Source organism: Nothobranchius furzeri, chromosome 3 (genome assembly GCF_043380555.1).
Source record: "Nothobranchius furzeri strain GRZ-AD chromosome 3, NfurGRZ-RIMD1, whole genome shotgun sequence".
Taxonomy (NCBI): Eukaryota; Metazoa; Chordata; class Actinopteri; order Cyprinodontiformes; family Nothobranchiidae; genus Nothobranchius; species Nothobranchius furzeri.
The window spans coordinates 89,502,427-89,521,457 of NC_091743.1; the positions used below are offsets into that span (position 1 = coordinate 89,502,427).

A 19,031-nucleotide genomic window follows, 5' to 3' on the forward strand; every position below is an offset into this window, starting at 1 on the left:
AGAGACTTAGTTCTATGGAGTACTTTTTGTAACGTAAAACATAAAAAGACAGCCCAGTTTTCTCAAACTTTCTCTAGAACAGAACAAATCTGGATGTGAAATTTTTAATGGCTTGTTCTGTATTTATTTAGTAAATTACCATGAATGTAAACACAACTCCTAATTAATATGATAAAAAATGAGCGTTACAAATAAAAGCTAAATAATTCAAGTTAAATCTACATATTTTGAGTGAAATTTAATTATATGATGTGTTAAATGTGATATCAAAATTTGAATGAAAAGCACGAATATCTTGACTGCTGCAAAATAAAAGGATCCTATGGAATAAAAGCAGGATGAGTAGCGTGTCTTTGCTCTATTAACATCTATTTAACGTCATGTATGACTTTGGGTTTAAAGTTTATTTAAATTTTCATATCTTACTTTGTATATTTAAATTTGAACCTAAATGTGTTTTTAATTTTAAGTGAAGAAAATGGTGATAAATGCAGTTATTTAATTAAATCCCACAAAAGAAGTTCCTTTAGAGTACACTGCCATCTAGTGTTCAATAAAGGAAACTGCACGGGTCAAACATTGAAGGTTGCAGTCATGCATAGCTGTAAAAACGATACTTTCATATATCCTCCAAGTGTATGATTTTATTCACTCCAACTGTTGTTGCCAAGTTTGCAATTAAAACCCAAAACCGTAATATTTCACACTGTGAATGTCCTATTTTCCTGCAGCACCTGAAGTCAACATCTTGATGCATTCACGACGTCCTCTGTTAATCCAGTCATGATGTCCGCGGTGTCTCATTGTTTGGGGGGGGGGGGGTGTCCAGTACGCCACCATCCACCGGGACTCCTTTCTAGAGTACAGTGTACTCAAACATCATCCACAGTCTGGCGCACGCTCCACGAAGGGCCGCATTTTGCGCAAAAGGCGCATCACTGGCGCCCGCGAGACGCGCCGTGCGTCACCATCAGCTCAGACAGAAGAGAGATAAATCGGGTTTTCTCTCACCGCACACACTCCCGCAATGTCTGATAGCGGCAGCAGCTGACCAGCAGCGGTTCAACGCTCCAACAGGTGCGTCCATGGAGCAGAAGAGACAAACGGAAATATAGAGCGTGCGCAAACAGCAGAAATAAAATGTCTAAAGAGGAGCGTGCTTCCCTTGAAAGTGTTGAAAACAACAACTTTGTGGTCATAAACATCCAGCTGCTGCCGATCATGACAGAAGAGATGATCCTGCTGACTGGAGATCAGGTTTTGCAGCAGCCCTGATGACCACTTATGACATGTGTTGTTAAAGAACCTTCACCTCTGGCTTACTGCCTCTGGTCCACAGCCTTTCAGTCCTTAGCATAACTATTGGTGTGTATATGAATGAGGAAAACATCCATGCTGGCCTACGTCTGCCTGTCGAATGAGAGACAGAGAGATAACCCATTTTATATGTAATATATTATAATCATATTTGTAGTGTTTACAATAATTTCATTCAGACTAAAACAATCTGCTGGTCTGATGGATTTCTGGTCGTCACGGCGTCGATGCTGACGGTAGAAGTGAACCCGAGCTCTCCCTGTTAGCTGCTGACTGAAGCATCTCCAAGAAGAGGCTGGGCCAGGTGTGTCCAAAGTGCGGCCCGGGGGCCATTTGCGGCCCTCGGAGGGGTTTAGTGTGGCCCTCACTAGCATTTTTAGAGTTGTGGTGATAAGTCTCTCTGGGAGACTGTTGATATAAATTCATATATATTATATTTTATGTTCTAACTTTTACTAATATCTATTTTAGGCCTTTTTGTACAGAAGAGGGCCACTAAAAAGAAAAAGAATTCTGACTTTAATCTCAAAATTATTTCTTTTCTTTTCAGCGGCTTTAAAACATGTAATTTTTGTGGCCCGTGAGGAGTTTTAACTTCATGATTTTGGCCCTCGTCTTGAAAAGTTTGGACATCCCTGGGCCGGGCGGTCTGACTGTTCAGCTCAGCAGCAGCATCACATGAACTCACTGATGACTTTCCATCCAGATAAAGGAGATGTGTGCATCTGCAGAAGGCTTCTGCCGCTGTCGATGTTGTTGATTTAATCTGTTCCTAATTTGTGAACCTGAATGACACACACACACACACACACACACACGTGATTCTGTTGACCCAGACAGTCTGGTACCCGTGAGGGTTCAGGTGGATGACGGTGTCTAGTCTATTCCATCTCCCACACTGGTACATGTAGTTTAGCAGAATTGAATAGAACATCACTTTATGCAACAGCGACAGGTTATTAGCCTAATTCTGTCTTAGAAGAGTTACATTCACACATATAGGATGGCGTGCCAGGCTAACAGGTCCCTGCAGCAGAACACACACATTTATATGGTGGAGGAAAGAATGTGAAGCTTTAATTGAGTTGTGTTACACATCAGCAGGTGCCCAGCCTGACTCACTTTTAGTGTTTAGTGTAAATCGGTGGAGGTCTGGGACAGTTTTAGAATGCCCGCCCCTGCAGGTAGCATCAGTGACACAACACTTTAAAACCCGTCTCAGTTTAGTGCCGTTTAAACTGAACACACCTGCCTCAGCAGCAAGTGAAACACTGATCAGCACAGCTGAACTGATCCTAATCCTTCTTATTTTTCTGGATCTGTTTTGTTTAAAACGAAAATCTAATGAAAATAGGAGGAACGATGGACAGATTATCTTCTCTCCCAAAGAGCCAAACTGGTTTTAACTTACAACTGTCACAATGTGGGTTGGAGGAGGAGAAAGACCCAAAATGCAGAACCAGATAAATGAGGCAGAGGTGGAAGATACAAATAAAAAATCCTTTATTTAGGAGCAATCCTCGAGGGCAGGGAGCCAAAACACCAGAATCCAAAACAACACTCGAGACCTAGAAACACTCGAGACTAGAGACTAGAGAGGAGAATGAGAGGAGACTGACAGAGAACAATGGACCAACACAACATAGAGACACAGACAGGGTTTTATACACGAGAGGAAGATGAATTGCAGGTGTGTGGGGAGAGAGAGACCAGGTGAACACAATTTACTAATTAGGGAGGAAACAAACGTGACCTAAGAATAAAACTAAAGACAAGAAGAGCAGGAACATCACTAATAATCTAAGGAGCGGGAAAAGAAACAAGCAGGAAGACGGATAAACCTTAACCTATAACACAAGGATTAAACTAAACCTAAAGACTGAGGGCCAAAAATAAACAACTAATAACTAGACGGATGAGGAGGACTGAAATAAGATTGACTAGGAATAGGGAATGACTAGAAGGACACCTGAGGGAAGTCTACAGAGGGCTGGGGAACAAAGGGACACAGAACATGACAACAAACTCCTTCATAAACTGCAACTGGTCCAGAATTCAGCAGCCCGTATTATCACCAGAACCCCTTCCTTTCACCACATCACCCCGGTTCTCCAGCAGCTTCACTGGCTCCCAGTTAAATTCAGGTCCATCTTCAAAATTCTCCTCCATACCTTCAAAGCCATCCACAACCTCTCTCCTCCATATATATCAGACCTTATAAGTATTCACACCCCCTCCTGTTCACTCAGATCTTCTTCTTCCATCCATCTTGCGGTTCCTTCTGCCCGTCTCGCTACCATGGGCAGCAGAGCTTTCAGCCGCTCTGCTCCCCGTCTCTGGAACTCACTTCCCCCAGACATCAGGAACATCGACAGTTTTACTCTTTTCAAAACAAAACTCAAAACACACATGTTTAAATCTGCCTACAACCTCTGATTTTATTGAACTGTTTCTCTCTTTGTTTTTTCTTGTTTGGGTTTTATTATTGTTTTATTGTATTTTATCACATGTTTTCTGTCAAGTGACCTTGGGTGTCCTGAAAGGCGCTTTTAAATAAAATGTATTATTATTATTATTATTATTATTATTATTATTATTATTATTATTATAAAAACACTGGCTCCTTCTGAAGTACCATTACTCACACGGTCATAGTCCTGCGGGTCAGGGTAACACCAGTACCTTTATGCACTACTTACTTAAATAAAAAGGTCAGTTGCTTATCTTATTTTCTGTATTTGGCAACAATCCAATTAAAGACATATCAGAGTATTAGTTGAACCCTGTTTTCATTTTGAAAGACCCTTGCAAATACATGGGATGTAACACTTAAGTTGAAGATGTCTTGGATACATCCACATTTACCCCCTACCTGGTAACTTTTACCCCTACCTGTACTTTTACTTGAGTATGAAAGGTACTTTTTCCAGCACTGACCGTTACTGTTAGAACAGTACCTCGTGGATTGGGTATTTATCTATGATGATGTATTTTTCTGACTATTAAAATGCCCGCTGAGTCCTCTTCTGCCTCATGCTCTTACCGTATAGACTGTGTATGTGTGCATGTGTTTTTCCGTGCACGTGCCGGCGGGTCCAGGTGTGGCTGTGCTGCCGCCTGCAGGAGGCGGGAACACAACCTTTGAACATCTGGCTGCAGGTTCCAAGCCCGACACGCCCACCAGGGGACACTTAGCCCCGCCCCCGAACCTCCTGTCCTTATTAGAGACGGCCCAGCAGCTTCACAGATGATACGGAACCACCAGGAGAACCCAGACTTGTCTGAAACTCTGAAACTTCAATGATGACCGAGGACAAGAGTGGGCCAGGAGGACCTGAGGATCTGTCCCCAGACCCCTCCTGCGAGGACAGGACCACGGAGGAGGACAAGCAGCAGAACGGGGAGCTCCCTGTGAAAGCGGCTCCGCCGGAGGAGTTCGTGCACCCCGAGGGCGGCTGGGGCTGGGTGGTCATGCTGGCCTCCATGTGGTGTAACGGTTCGGTGTTCGGGATCCAGAACTCCTTCGGGTTGATCTTCCAGTGCCTGCTCCGGGAGTTCGGCTCCGAGGACGACCCGGACCTGCGCTTCAAGACGTGTGAGTGCTTTCACCCGAACCACAGGGCCGGAGACGGGGGGTGGCCGGGGCCCCCCCTCAACTGCAATAACCACAATAACTGTCATCATTACACCTAATAACACCATCAGTAATAATCAGTAATTATTATAGTAGTTATGCGGAGTAAAGGGACAACCATGTCCTCATCTGTAACCTCCTGAGCCGGACCACCACACATCAGATGAGTCATGTGTGTGTGTGTGTGTGTGTGTGTGTGTGTGTGTGTGTGGGGGGGGGGGGGGTCATGTTACATCCTCATATTAAACACCTCAAGTTTAGTCACAGATTAATATAAACTAGAAAGCACGGTGGAGGTCTACACAGAGACATACCGCGTGTTTAAAACTTCCACTGAGAAAAGTTTCTTCTGCCTGAAATGAAGTTGAAGTCATCTCCTCAGGGAGCCGGGTGTTTGACTTTGAAATCATGTGGATCATTTTTTCCATTTTAGTCTCTTAGTGCCATAACTTTATGCTTCTGTCTGTCTGCTGAAATCAGTTTTATTACATTTAAAAAAACATCAAATCGGATCTGACTCAGTACTCAAGTAGGGTTTTTACTCCTACTGCCGTATTTGTTTGGACGTCTACTTTTTACTTTTACTTGAGTAAAAATATGTTGAAGTAGTAGTACTTCCCCTTGAGTACAACTTTTGGGTACTCCACCCAGCTCTGCTTGGAGGAGACAACAGTGTGGCACTCGTCTCAAAAGAGCCGCCTGGCCACGGCTACAATAAAAACATTTTATTATCTTTAAACGAAGTCACGTTTCAAATGTTGCGAATAAACTGTCTAACGTGTTTGCCCACAGATAAAGAAGATGTTACAGAACTTGGTTCATAAAGTTCAATCTGTCCCAAACGAACGAGTAAAAAACAAAGCTAATAAATCAATAGTTACATGTTAGCGTGTGTTTTGAGATCCGTTGCTTTACCCAGTTTGTTTGTTTGCCATACTTGGAGATTCCAGCGTGCGAGTAGAAATAGGAACTGGAACAGCCCCCCTAACAGGATTTTTCCTGCATTCAAGTTAGCGTGGCGGCTGCCTCCAGCTAATTTTGTGCTGCCCCAGCCTGATTTCACTCTGCCCCCAGCTATCTGGATGTTATTTTAACTGCAGTTAGAGCGTTGCGTCACTACAGGGGCGCTGTACCAGCAGCGGTGCACCGAAAAGCGCTAAAACCGCTGCAGACAAAGAAGATTAAATATTGCTTTTCTTGCTAGTTGGTACCGATGGTTGGTGCTATTGACAGGCTCTTTCATATCAGAACAGGGCTGTACAGTGCGACGAGAAAACTGTCTGTGCGTGTCTATTTTTAACTGTAGCACTGGTGCAACATCTTTGAATTACTATTAAGCGCCTCGTGATTTTTATCTTGAGAGGCGCTATAGAAATGATACGTTCTTCTTCTTCTGTTTTCCTCAGAACTTTATTGAACAAAAGTAAGTTACGTGTAAGAAAAATGCTTTTTACCGGCGCACAGTGTGGTCATCTGGATGCAGTGGAGGAAAATAAAGGAACCAGCAAAGGCAGAACTGGTCCAAAGTTTGGGATCAAACCTGCAGCTACACGCAGATTGGCTAACGCTAAAGCTAACGGGTAGCAGTCTCACGATCAAGTGGCGCACAGAAAAATATATGATGATCGTAAAACTAAGAAAGACTAAACGCTACAAGCGGATGAAAAGTCCCCACCGTCCTGTTTATTCTGCATCCTGCAGCGCTACGGATCAGAACCGCTGCAGGTACGAGTCGCATTACTGCTACAAGTCTACGGCAAACTGCTGTAGTATATAATCCACTACGCTTCTATCTTTGAACATAATTTAAACTGGATTATTGCCAACCCGTACATAATAGACATGCCACCATTACATTGTTAGAGCAGAAATTAAATGTTATTACCATTTCCAACACAAATGCATGTTAATGAAATGCATTATATTTTACTGCATATATTTATGTGTTAGTTTAGACTAAGATGAGTGTTATTAATACAAACCTAAAATGTTACTGAAATGTAGGTCAAATATATAAAAATATTTTAACTATAAATATCAGATGGGAAAAAGGAACTAAACACCAATCTAATGCGTATTATTGAGCCTTTCATAATAAGAGTCTGTTATTTCATTCTGATTATTTTGTTGTTTTATTTCATATCTTTTAGCAGCGAATCAGTTTTGTTTCACTTGAAACGTCAAATGGAATATTCTATTAAAAAACAGAAGTGTAGATTAGAACAATTAACGAAAAAATATTTAGCCTTTAAAAAAGTGAGGCAGTTGAATGCACAGAGTACGCATGTGCTGGTGCACGGTCAGGATGGTACCACCTCTGCCTCAGTTTGAGCCAGGAAAAACCCTGCCTGAGTGAGGGAGCGTTTTCTAAACCAGTTTCCAAGTTCAACATAGCTGCTCCTTAATAATAGTAGCTGTGGTGGAAATGTGTTTATTTTACACGACTAACTTGTAAGCGTGCGAATATAGTTGGTGTTACATGCACTTGTATATTTTCTGAGGTAAACAGAATACACCATGATGTCCGTACACCACACAGCATAGACATTAAAGAATAGACACCGCACCGACCGCCACTGTCAGTGGTGGCCACATTTGCAGGGTCTACTTTTTATGAATCAATCAATCAATCAATCAATCAATCAATCAATCAATCAATCAATCAATCAATCAATCAATCAATCAAACTTTATTAATCCCAGAGGGAAATTAGAGTTTCAGTACACACAATTCAGAGGTCAGACATACATGGGCAAGACACATGACAAGAATTGGTGACTGTGGTCATTCGCAACCCGAGTCGCGCTACCTTCATAGAGGTCAGAGGGTTACATGAGGAATTGAGTCGGGAGTCGGGAAAAAAGGCACTTCATAGCTACTCTCCCACCAGGAGGGCAGCTTTGCTCTGCAAAAAAGAACACCTCAAACAGATAAGCAACAGACATCAGATAACAAAACACAACATCACATAATAGGAAGGCGGGGGGGGGGGGGGGGGGGGGGGGGGGGGCTGGGATCCTGTTTCCCCAGCGAGAGCAGCCATGCACGGCACTCCGTCACTGTAGCCACAGGTGGGAGGGAGATCTTGGGAGTAGCGCAGAGTACATTGACTTGTGCAAGTTGATGACCTTGCCAGGCTGAAATCCACCAATCCGAAGGTGGTGGTGGTGGGGGGGTAGTTTGGGTTTTCACAGCATCTGTCTGCATTCCTTCGTGGGGGGTTGTTGTTAGCATCTTGAAGGCTGCTATGGTGTCAGATTCGGATAACAAGACTTTGGGTCAGGCTGAGATAATTTTCCTCTCTGCCTTCAGTCTTTAAACTGATCATTCCAGTCCTTCAGTGAAGCCAATTTGTTTTTTAAACCTGTCCATACCGTCCGGTGACTCTCTCCGAGATGACATCCATTTTGCGCACTAATACCGGTATCGCAGCTAGAACATTGTCCAGCTTACGATTCACCTCGAGTAACGTCCCAGTCTGAGAAGTCTCCACACGGACGGTGCTTTCCGTGGGTGCGGGTCGCCCTCCAATCGCTCCTATCTTCCCAAATTTCCAGAAAACCAGATATCCTCCCACTCTTATCAGGAGAAATCCAGTGATCATCAGGCCAAACATCCACACGTCTTCGATGTCCTCAATGGACAGCTGGGAGAGGCATACGATCTTCCACTCCTTCCAGGAATCCAGCACATATCCCGCCGGGCATATAGCTAATGAGATGTTTTAGCTAGGTGTTAGCTCCGTGGAGATCTGGAGCTCCCAAAATACGAGGGAGCGCCATTCATAAACCTGTTCACACACGTCAGAGTGAGCACGCTCACTTCAACGTTCGTCAGGTAAAACACGAGCGAGTTCAGTTTACGTTAACAACAGAACAAACAAGTTCACGAACGATGGTTCATTGAACGCGGTCAGGCGGAAAGCCGTCCCATGGACGTCCAACATATGACAGACAGTGGAGTTGAGCCCAGCGGTTTTGGACTAACTGTTTCGATCAACAGCCAAAGCTTATGTTTCTATTGTCTCCTTAATAAGGTATTTCCAAACACTTGAAGAATATAGGCTTTGCTCTACATGCTGTGTGTGTGTAGCCTTGGACAGGCTGTACTGCGGAGACATAGTTCTATGCTTCAGGACGCTGGGCGCTGACAATAAAGTTCATTCTGATTTAGAAAAAAATGACAGAAGTCAGTGGGGCAAAAACGCTATTTTCTAATTCTGCTTGTTATGTTCCATGGATTTCACATATGATGTCCGTGAATTTTAAAGAAGCATTTTGATACCAACAAAGCACTTATTTTCAAATGAGGGGAAACGATATTTCAGATGTTGTGTGAAAATAAGTCCAGGACTAAAAATGCGCTTCATGAAAGTGACGTCATCGAATCAGACACGGAGAAAGCTGAGGGAAAAGGGCTGTAAGTTCAGCAACCATCAAATCCTTCTTTCAGGAGGGAAAAACCCACCATGAATCTGGTCATGTGGTGAGTAGCAGCTACGCTAGGGGGCATATATGCAACGTACCCACGTCTCACTAGTAGTCATGCTAATTACGAACTTTTACAAGCCGATAAACCTCAAAGTGCGTGAAAATAGAAGTACAACAAATGTGTGATCCAGGGCGTAAGGCGGATTAGAAAAGAGCTCTTTTAGCCCCGTTGACTTGCCTTCATTTTTTCGTTCTTCCGGGGACCCATGAGCCGACCAGACAGGGAGGAGACTTGGGCTCCCTATGGCAAGAAACGGCTCTGTCCGTCCCCCTCCCCAGTCCTCTTGTCCCCTCTGTCCCTCGCAGCTGAGCCTGAGGCAGCAGACATCACGTGACCAGCTGGAGGGGCAATGACACTTGAGCTCTGAGTGTGTTTCCTGTAAACTCTGAACCAGTCCTGTTGCCATGAACACGTTTTATTAGAGCAATGATCATAAAGAATCAACAGAACAGCTCTGGTTCTGTTGGAGTTTAGAAATAGAGCATGGTGCTTCTGAACCTGGTTCAAATCAAACTGGTTACATAAATGTTCAGAATAGTTCAGACCTTTGGACCTCTGACTTCTGTTGGGTTCTGACAGAATCACAGAGCTTTTGATATTTTTATCATTTGTTACAGAGGCTTGCTGTCTCTATCTTTGTCTTTCTGTCTCTTGGTGTCCCTATACCTTCTGTACCTGTAAGCCCCACATCACATGAACTGGTACTACGGTAACTAGCAGGATTCTAGATGTGGGGTTCTGATCCACATGGGAACAGAAGTCCTGAATCACTGGTCTATAGGACACATCCAACCAAAATCCAGAAATTACACAGAACCGCCAAACAAACCAGTAGGTGGTTCCAGCTAATGCTTTAAGCCCTGCCCTTCTTCGTTCTGACAGAAGACCATGGGTCTGCCCCCTACTGGACACTGGAAGCTTCAAATAGGATCCATTATGGTCTATGGCAGCGGTTCCCAAACTTATTTAGCTGCGCACCCCCTTCTATGCCCTGACCATGTCGACGCACCCCCAACCCCCACATCAGGACATGGCTTAATCAATTTCCCTCTGGGATTAATAAAGTATTTTTGAATTGAATTGAATTGAATGACTATATATATATATATATATATATATATATATATACATATATATATACATATATGTATATATATATATAAATTGTAAAGTTGCTTTGGGTAAAAGCGTCTGCTAAGCACATAAACAAAAACAAAAACAAAACAAAAAACATATATATATATATATATATATATATATATATATATATATATATACGTCAAGCTACACAGTCATTTGACAGACAGGGTTAAAAAAATATGATCGACCTTTTTCCCCATCACTTTCATTTTTTAAATAGTAATTAATAAACATTCAATACCATTACAATTTCCTTTGATTTAATTTTAAATAAATATTTAGAGTGCCCAGGTAGCACATCAACAATGCAATTTAACGGTTTTCTTAAAGTAGGAACGTTTAACCAGAGCGCTCTCCTTCCTTCTGCTCTGCGTAAACCTGAGCTGATCACCTACTTGTGCGTAATCAAATGTCTATAGAGGGGAAAAGATGGAAAAGCCATGATGTTCACTTTTGCCTCAGACCGACTTATCGCTGTTTTATGGTGTGGCTGATTCTGCGATCCGCTGCCACGCGGACTGGAATAACAAATGCTGCAGTAACATGAGTTCAGGTTCGGAGTCACTGGCTGGAGCGGACCCGACTTTAATACGTCATCCCAAAATAGAAGCTAATATCTTAATTTGACCTTGAATGAAAAATGTTATAAAACCTCTTAAAAGTTTTTATCACAGAGGAGGCAGCGCTCATTTCTGCCTTCAGTCTGACGGCGCGGCGCCGGAGTTTGCGTAGCATGCGCGCTTATTGAATCGGTGTGTGTGTGTGTGTGTGTGTGTGTGTGTGTGTGTGTGTGTGTGTGCGGCACAGCTCCATGAGCCGCTCCAGTCACTGCGTCTCGTTATTGGCGCTATTTAAACTAACGTTGTAAAATTCCTTCTGCCCAGCCCAGATGTGCTCACTTGTGCACCCGTGAGCCGTGGTTCTGCTGGAACGCGTCTGACCTCTGACAGATGCACTCTGAACTTCAGATCTTCAGCGCGCTGTTAATAGCCTGAATGGGAATCATTTCTTGTTATTTAGTTACATCCACAATGTTCTGTGTGTGAGGTTTACAACGTCAGAACACCTGCATGAGACAGGTGTTAATTACAATCTGCCAGAATGACTCGCCACCTTCAGATTCCTCCAACACCGTTAAAAATGATCAAATACGGAACATATCAGCGTGTGCAGGCCAGAGTGCTGAAGCTCGGCGCATTGTTATTATGAAGCTAGGGCACATGCGGACGACTCACACACACACACACACACACGCACACGCACACACACACACACACACACACACACACACACACACACACACACACACACACACACACACACACGCAAAATATACTTGTTTTCAATTACATTTATTGGAGCCACTTACTTTTTCTTTGGCCCGCCCACAAATGAGTTTCTACGCTAATGGTGACATATGACAGACTTCTCTGAGCGCCGCAGCCATTACACTTTTCACCTCGCGCACCCCCTAGCGGCAGCTCTCGCACCCCCAGGGGTGCGCGCACCACACTTAGGGAATCCCTGGTCTATGGAGTGTAACAAGCCAGCTGCAATGCAACAATTTCCATACCTAACCCTGATGCGGCACGTGTGACCTAACGGCTTATTTCACGTGTCTGTTTTAATGGCTTTAGTCCTGGCGGTGGAGAGGAACAACATCATATATGACATCACACAGCGATATCGAATGTGAGTTCCTTCTTTTTTTAATGGCGGACGGCATAAACAAATTGTAACCTTTGACGTCTGGAGGGATCGTGTGGTCTTGCGAAGAGGTTGGCGGGAAGTCTCGCGGGATTTTGTGATCTTGCGGGTCAAGCGACGATCACGGCAGAGAAGCTGCTTCTCCCGGTGTGCACAGGAGTGCTGTGATTGTCATGAGGAAACCGTCCCGTTCCACTAATGCTTTCAGTGTGCAGCTGGGGTAAGCCTCATTTACTCTGAATGTGAAACGGATGCAGATCGGGATCTGTGCAGCTTCCACAAAGACTGAAAATCCTCGAGTCCAATCAGAGCATTTACATCGACTGCAGAGCGGATCTGCTTGCAGAGCTATGGAGTCTTTCAGCTTAGTTTCTATATTTGCCAGATACCACAGACGGATTGTCATTAGGGATGGGTACCACATTCTGTACTTGTTAAGTCATCAAATGATTTCTGTGGTACCAACAAAGGACCGATTCACGTGATATGAAACGGTGCCTTGTTTCCGTACCTTTTGCCACTCCAACGTTCGGTACCTGGTTTCCCAAAATAGACAGCAGCGCATGCGCAAGAGCGTTACGTCATCAGTCGCTGCGGGTGAGACGTAAACAGAGCGCTCTAAAGTTTGAGTCAACTTCACTGAATGCGATGGGTGACTGGGTGATGCTCATGTCGACAATGTTTTAAGTGAGATTTCATCGTCTTAATCTGCTCCAGCGGGTAAATAAACTGTTTAAGATAATGTTAGCTTGATAGTTTAGATTCTGTTGCTAGCAGCTAATGGCGCGTTCACTTTCTCCTCAGTACTTGGAAAATCCGACTTCAGATCGATTTGGTGTTTGGAGCTTTACTGAGTTTGCCAATTTAAGTTGTTTCACCAAGGCAGCAAAGAGACACCAAAGCACGGCTGGGCACTTACGAGCTACGGTGCTTTTAAAAACCTTTGAGGACACCATCGACATATAAATATTGGACAATGGGTTTCCATAGACTCCAATAACACGTTTTTGAGGCTAAATGGGAGGTGGCCACCACCGCCATTTTGACCGTGTCACAGGTTCCGTCAAGCCCAGACAATTCCATAAATGGAAAGAGAGGTGGAGCTGAGGGTGGGGCTGTAAGGCTGGGATCAACTGACGACACCCGGTCGAACTAGCTACAAGCTAACCCAAAGCTAACGTGGAGGTGGGAGCTAAGCTAACGGAGGTAGCAACCTAGCTACAACCGGAGTTAACTGTGCACAACACCAGAGGTTCTGAGTCAGAGATACGCCGGGCTGACCGCTGGGTAAAACCGGGTGGAAAACATCGGTCTCCCGAGAGCTCCACCAGCCGATAGTGGGAACCCAGCTCCACCAACATGTTATATTTCAACCCATTTTCTAAAGTGCAGCATTATGTTAAATGCACTGGGTTTTACCCTATTACATTTAAACTTCATGGTTAAACAGTACATGTTAAAATCTAAGCTCAGCTCGGCAGTGACCTAAAATACATAAATATAATTTTACTTACTGAATAAAATGAAGTGGAGACTCCTTGGATGCTCTATTAGTGCAATTAATGCCACAGCAAGTCATTTTGTCCAACAATTGTACAAATAATATCCAAAACAGAATTCACAAACACAGAGACTCAAAATCCCGGAGCAGTTTCCAGGCCAGACCGAGGCTCTACTGAGGCCTTTCCCCGGAGCTAGCTCTGTGGTCACGTGGGTCTGAGGCGACGGTCACGTAGCATTTCTAAGCTGGGAACTACTTTACCCCCAGCGATATCATTACTCAGCAACATCTCTCAACTGGCAACCCATCACAGACAGCAACATCTAACCAACGGACTTTAGAGGTGGATACGGTGCACATGAGCAGACACAAAACCCATTTCAACTCCCTTTATGCTAGTGGGTCTGATGCTCATTAATTATAAAGAATTTTAGGATTTTAATACACTTAAACAGAAGAGTGAGAAAAAAATTCACCCCCCTCAGAGTTGTCATGAGTGTAAACTAGATCATTTAAACCAAAAACATGTTTTGGTACCAGGCTGTAAACATGTTTATTTCTGCTGTGAAATTGGTATTTTTAACATGGGAGTCAATGAGGATTTGCTCGCTTCTGACACCAGCCCCTAGTGGATGAGGGTGGAACTGCAATTTATGGTACTTCCGGGTTGGCCTCAATTTTTGAGCTGCATTGTGGGGGCTTGGGGGACACCCGAGTGGATCTGCAGCTCTGCTTACAGGCGTGCAGGGACACGGAGCTCCACAACGAAAAGGTGAAGAACAATAGGGAGATATTGAAAAGGCTGATGGATTGTGTCATGCTTTTGGGTAAACAGGAACTTTCATTTAGGGGACATGATGAAAACCCCCCAGTCATTAAATACAGGTACTTTTGTGGAGCTTCCATCTTTTCTTGCTGAACATGACGCCGACTTGCATTACCACCTGACCACCAACAGGGTCTTTACTGGGACATCCGGCAGAACACAGAACAACCTCATTTATGCTATTGCTGAAGTGATGGGAGATGAGATCAAAATGGAGATCAGAAGAGCCCCTTTTGTCACCGTCATGGTTGATGAAACCACAGACGTGGGTAACATGGCACCGCTTGCACTCGTCTCAGCCACAGCGTTTTGTCAGATGTATGGATGTAACTAGTGGCAGGCGAGCTGATGACCTTGCTGCACTCATTTTCCGTATTGTTGATGACTATGAATGTTGTTTGGACAAAGTTGTTGCACAGTGTTGCGATGGTGCAGCGGTGATGTCATGTGGACTAAACGGAGTGCAGGCTAAGGTTAAGGAAAAGGCACCTATGGCCTTATTCATTCACTGTTATGCACATCGTATAAATTTAGTGCTGACTCAAGAGGCCTCAAAGCTTAAAGAGTGCAAGGTCTTTTTGCCACTCTGAATGGCCTCGCTGTGTTTTTCTCCAGATCCTTGAAGCGCACGCGGTTACTGGATGGCGTGTGCAAACGGCATCTTCCTCGTGTTGCACCAACACGGTGGCAATATTCATCAAGACTGGTGAATGCAGTGTTTGAGAAGCGAGTTGCTCTAAAGGAGTTGTTTGGTCATATGTTAGACCACCACGACACCACTGTGCTTTCTGCAGATGGATTTAACACATGGCTGGAGGATTTAGAGTTTTGTTTCTTGCTCAACACATTTGTAACAGAATGAAATGACTGTTTTCCACCAAAAGTCATCTCCCCCTCTCCTCTGACACAGAACTAGTCTGCATGAGATATGGTCTCAAGGTCTCATTTGTTATAACCTGCTTCTTTCCAGTTCAACAGAAGAATGAAGAATGGACTCGCTCCTTTTAATAAATCAAATAACTCTATTTTAATAAAGCTAATCAAACAAAGTGTTAGTCAATAATAAGATGTGACCAATCTGTGAAATGAAAATATTAATTACTTTATTATAATCCTATAGAATATAATAAGTAATATGACTTTAAATGGGTAGGTTCGCGGCCGAATGTGAAGCGGCTGGGATGAGGATCAGCACCTCCAAATCTGAGACCATGGTTCTCGACCGGAAAAGGGTGGCTTGCCACCTCCGGGTCGGAGGAGAGGTCCTACCTCAAGTGGAGGAGTTTAAGTATCTCGGGGTCTTGTTCACGAGTGAGGGTAGGAGGGATCGGGAGATCGACAGGCGGATTGGTTCGGCGTCTGCAGTGATGCGGACGCTGAGCCCATCTGTCGTGGTGAAGAGGGAGCTGAGCCAGAAAGCCAGGCTCTCGATTTACCGGTCGATCTACGTCCCAATCCTCACCTATGGTCATGAGCTTTGGGTAATGACCGAAAGAACGAGATCGCGGATACAAGCGGCCGAAATGAGTTTCCTCCGTAGGGTGGCCGGGCTCAGCTTTAGAGATAGGGTGAGGAGCTCGGACATTCGGGAGGGACTCGGAGTAGAACCGCTGCTCCTCCGGATCGAAAGGAGCCAGTTGAGGTGGTTTGGGCATCTGGTCAGGATGCCTCCTGGACGCCTCCCTGGGGAGGTGTTTCGGGCATGTCCTGCCGTCAGGAGGCCCCCGGGTCGACCCAGGACACGTTGGAGAGGTTACATCTCCAATCTGGCCCGGGAACGCCTTGGGGTCCTGCCGGAGGAGCTGGTGGAGGTGGCCGGGGAGAGGACGGCCTGGAGCTCCCTAATTGGGATGCTGCCCCCGCGACCCGGACCCGGATAAGCGGAGGAAGACGAAGACGACCAAGACGAAGACTTTAAATGTTTCCACTAGGACTGATCTCACGTAGCGTTAAGACATGACACGTTGCTTTACTGATCCAATCAGAATCTGCCAGATCTGACGGAGGCGTGGTTTTGGTGGTGTTTGGTAAATCTGTCATCTTTTCATTCGACCATAAACCAAAACATCCGATGTATAAAACTATGCCCACGCCATCTTTAACGCCAGTTCAAAGCGTTCTAGAGAAGTTGTCGGAGTGGCCAATCCGTAACTTTCCTCTTCAGCCGACAGAACCAACGACAAGCTGGATAAAATCTGTTGCTGTTCCACCTGCTGCAACGGTTCCTTTCAGAATAAAAGCTGACTCATCACGACCCAGGTTTGGGTCTCACTAGATGCCAATAAAACTGTCGTGACCCGGGAGTATCTCAAGACTGGTGGTCGGCTGCCGTGACTGTTTCTACAGGCTTCGGCTCCATAAGGTCAAGCTGGACCTCTACACCTCCTGATCTAGACGGGGACTTCCACTAAGGGTACGTAGACCGACAAATTGCGTTGAATGTGTTTATGAATCTCCTAACCAAAGGTTAATGCGAAGACATCACCTTCAGTTCCCATCAGAACTAATCGTTTCTTCGGATTTGCTGGTTCTGAACAACATTCCACACTACACCATTCTCCGTCTCATCCACCTTAGTTACACCATACATTTAGTGTTAAAGTTAGTCTAGTTTAATTAGTTTAGTAATAAATCTTTAAACTTTTAAACTCGACTCTCTCTTCTGTTGTCTCTGAGTGAATACGAAGCTGTTATCTAATCCCTGCAATAAAAAGTTCCAATCTTCTGGTTAAAATAACCCAACAGATCCATAAGGGTGATTTCATATTTGCTATGGAATCTCATGTCTTATGGCTTATTAAATAACATGTCATTTAAATCATTACACATTCAACGGGCTTTTTGAGTATGCTGGTGTGCTTTTTGAATGAATGAATGAATGAATGATCAATTTTATTCAGTCATCATGAAAATAATTTATGTAAACAGTAACACATCATACAAATAGATACATATATTTCCATTCCGCCACAACGTATATATTCATATATTTGTATATAGTATCTATTTAGTACCTCGTAACTGAACAGGTTCAGGCAGAAGCAGCAGCTTATAGAATTGCCTAACCTACTTACAAATCAATTTTTCTATTTCCCTCAGTGTGCCAACAACCAAAAAGAAAAACACAAACCCATCCACCAACATCAAGTTAATACTCTTCAAAAATAGTCTTACTGACAAGTATTTTAAAAACTGAAAGTGAAGTTGCTCATTTAATTCTATTTTAGCCTCATTCCAAAATGTTTCTCCCATTACAGAGATGCATCTCCTTTTTATACCCTTTGTAGCTTTTTGTACAGCAAACATACATACACCTCTTAAATCATCTTTACTTTCCCTCTTTAAAAAAAAAAAACATTTGTACATTTTCTGGCAGAAACATTAATTTTGGAATACTGCAGACAAAATCATTGGATGTACAGTTCTGCACGGCCTGGCTGAACGAGTGTGTGACAGTTGAGCAAGAGGGGGGCAATTTCGGTGAGTTATATGAAGAAACAATGCATGCCTCAGGTGGTCCAAGTGTGCGCAGAGGCCAGAGCACGACGCAAGGCGATCTCCGTGCACACTACCAAAAACTCCACAGCAGCATTCTGGACAGCATTCTTTCCCAGACAAGGAATCGATTTCAGGACCATGAAATGTTGCTGTTTCTCTCCCTTCTTGACCTCCAGCACTTTCAGACATACAGAAAAAAGTTCCCGACAGCAGCCTTCTCCAGCTTAACACAGATCCACGGACGCTGTTGGATCTTCCCTGACTTAAAACAGAACTGACTGTAATGTATGCCATGGCCGATTTTGAAGGGGAAAGTCTCGCTGACCTACATGATGTTCTTCTGAGCAAAAACCCGAGTGAGAGCATGGGACAACTTTACGCACTGGCCTGTTTGGTGTGACTGTCCCAGTGTCCACCGCCTCTGCTGAGCACTCATTCTTAGCATTGAAGCGCGTTAAAATGTACACCAGAAACACGAGCGGACAGAGACGGCTTTCAGCACTCGCCTCCATGTCCACAGAAAAGGATCTACTCGTGGACCTGCAGTGCAGATAAAATGTGTGACAGAGCCATGGAGGCTTTCCTGAGGAAAGGAAAAAGGATGAGCAGGAGCGGAAAAGATCCATGTAGGAGATTTATGTTGGTGAGCACAAACATTTTATTAGGATTTTGAATATTTTGCCATTTTGTTTCGTTAATGATCAATAAATGGTAACGAAATAGAATTGCAAAATGAAATAAAAAATTTATTCTGTTTCTGTCACGTTGAGAGCAGGAGGTTTGGACCCAAGATGCAGAATCCCCAGAACGACTCGAGGCAGGAGTGGTTAAAGAAAATAAATTCCTTTATTTTAAGGAGGATGCGCCAAAGTCGAAAAAACAAAAGAACCAGACTAAACACACTGAACGCTCAAAAA

General features: G+C 44.1%; 1 protein-coding gene across 2 annotated transcripts in view; it reads left to right on the forward strand.

The window, feature by feature from the left end:
• The first annotated feature begins 4,413 nt into the window (after nt 1-4,413).
• The window catches only part of slc16a10 (solute carrier family 16 member 10), a 69,899-nt gene continuing 55,281 nt past the window's right edge, over nt 4,414-19,031 (forward strand). For both annotated transcript variants that reach the window (XM_015958250.3, XM_070549754.1), the window contains exon 1: nt 4,414-4,912. In XM_015958250.3, coding sequence (XP_015813736.1) covers nt 4,618-4,912 — 295 coding nt within the window. In that variant the 5' untranslated portion in view covers nt 4,414-4,617. The remainder of the gene's footprint in view (nt 4,913-19,031) is intronic.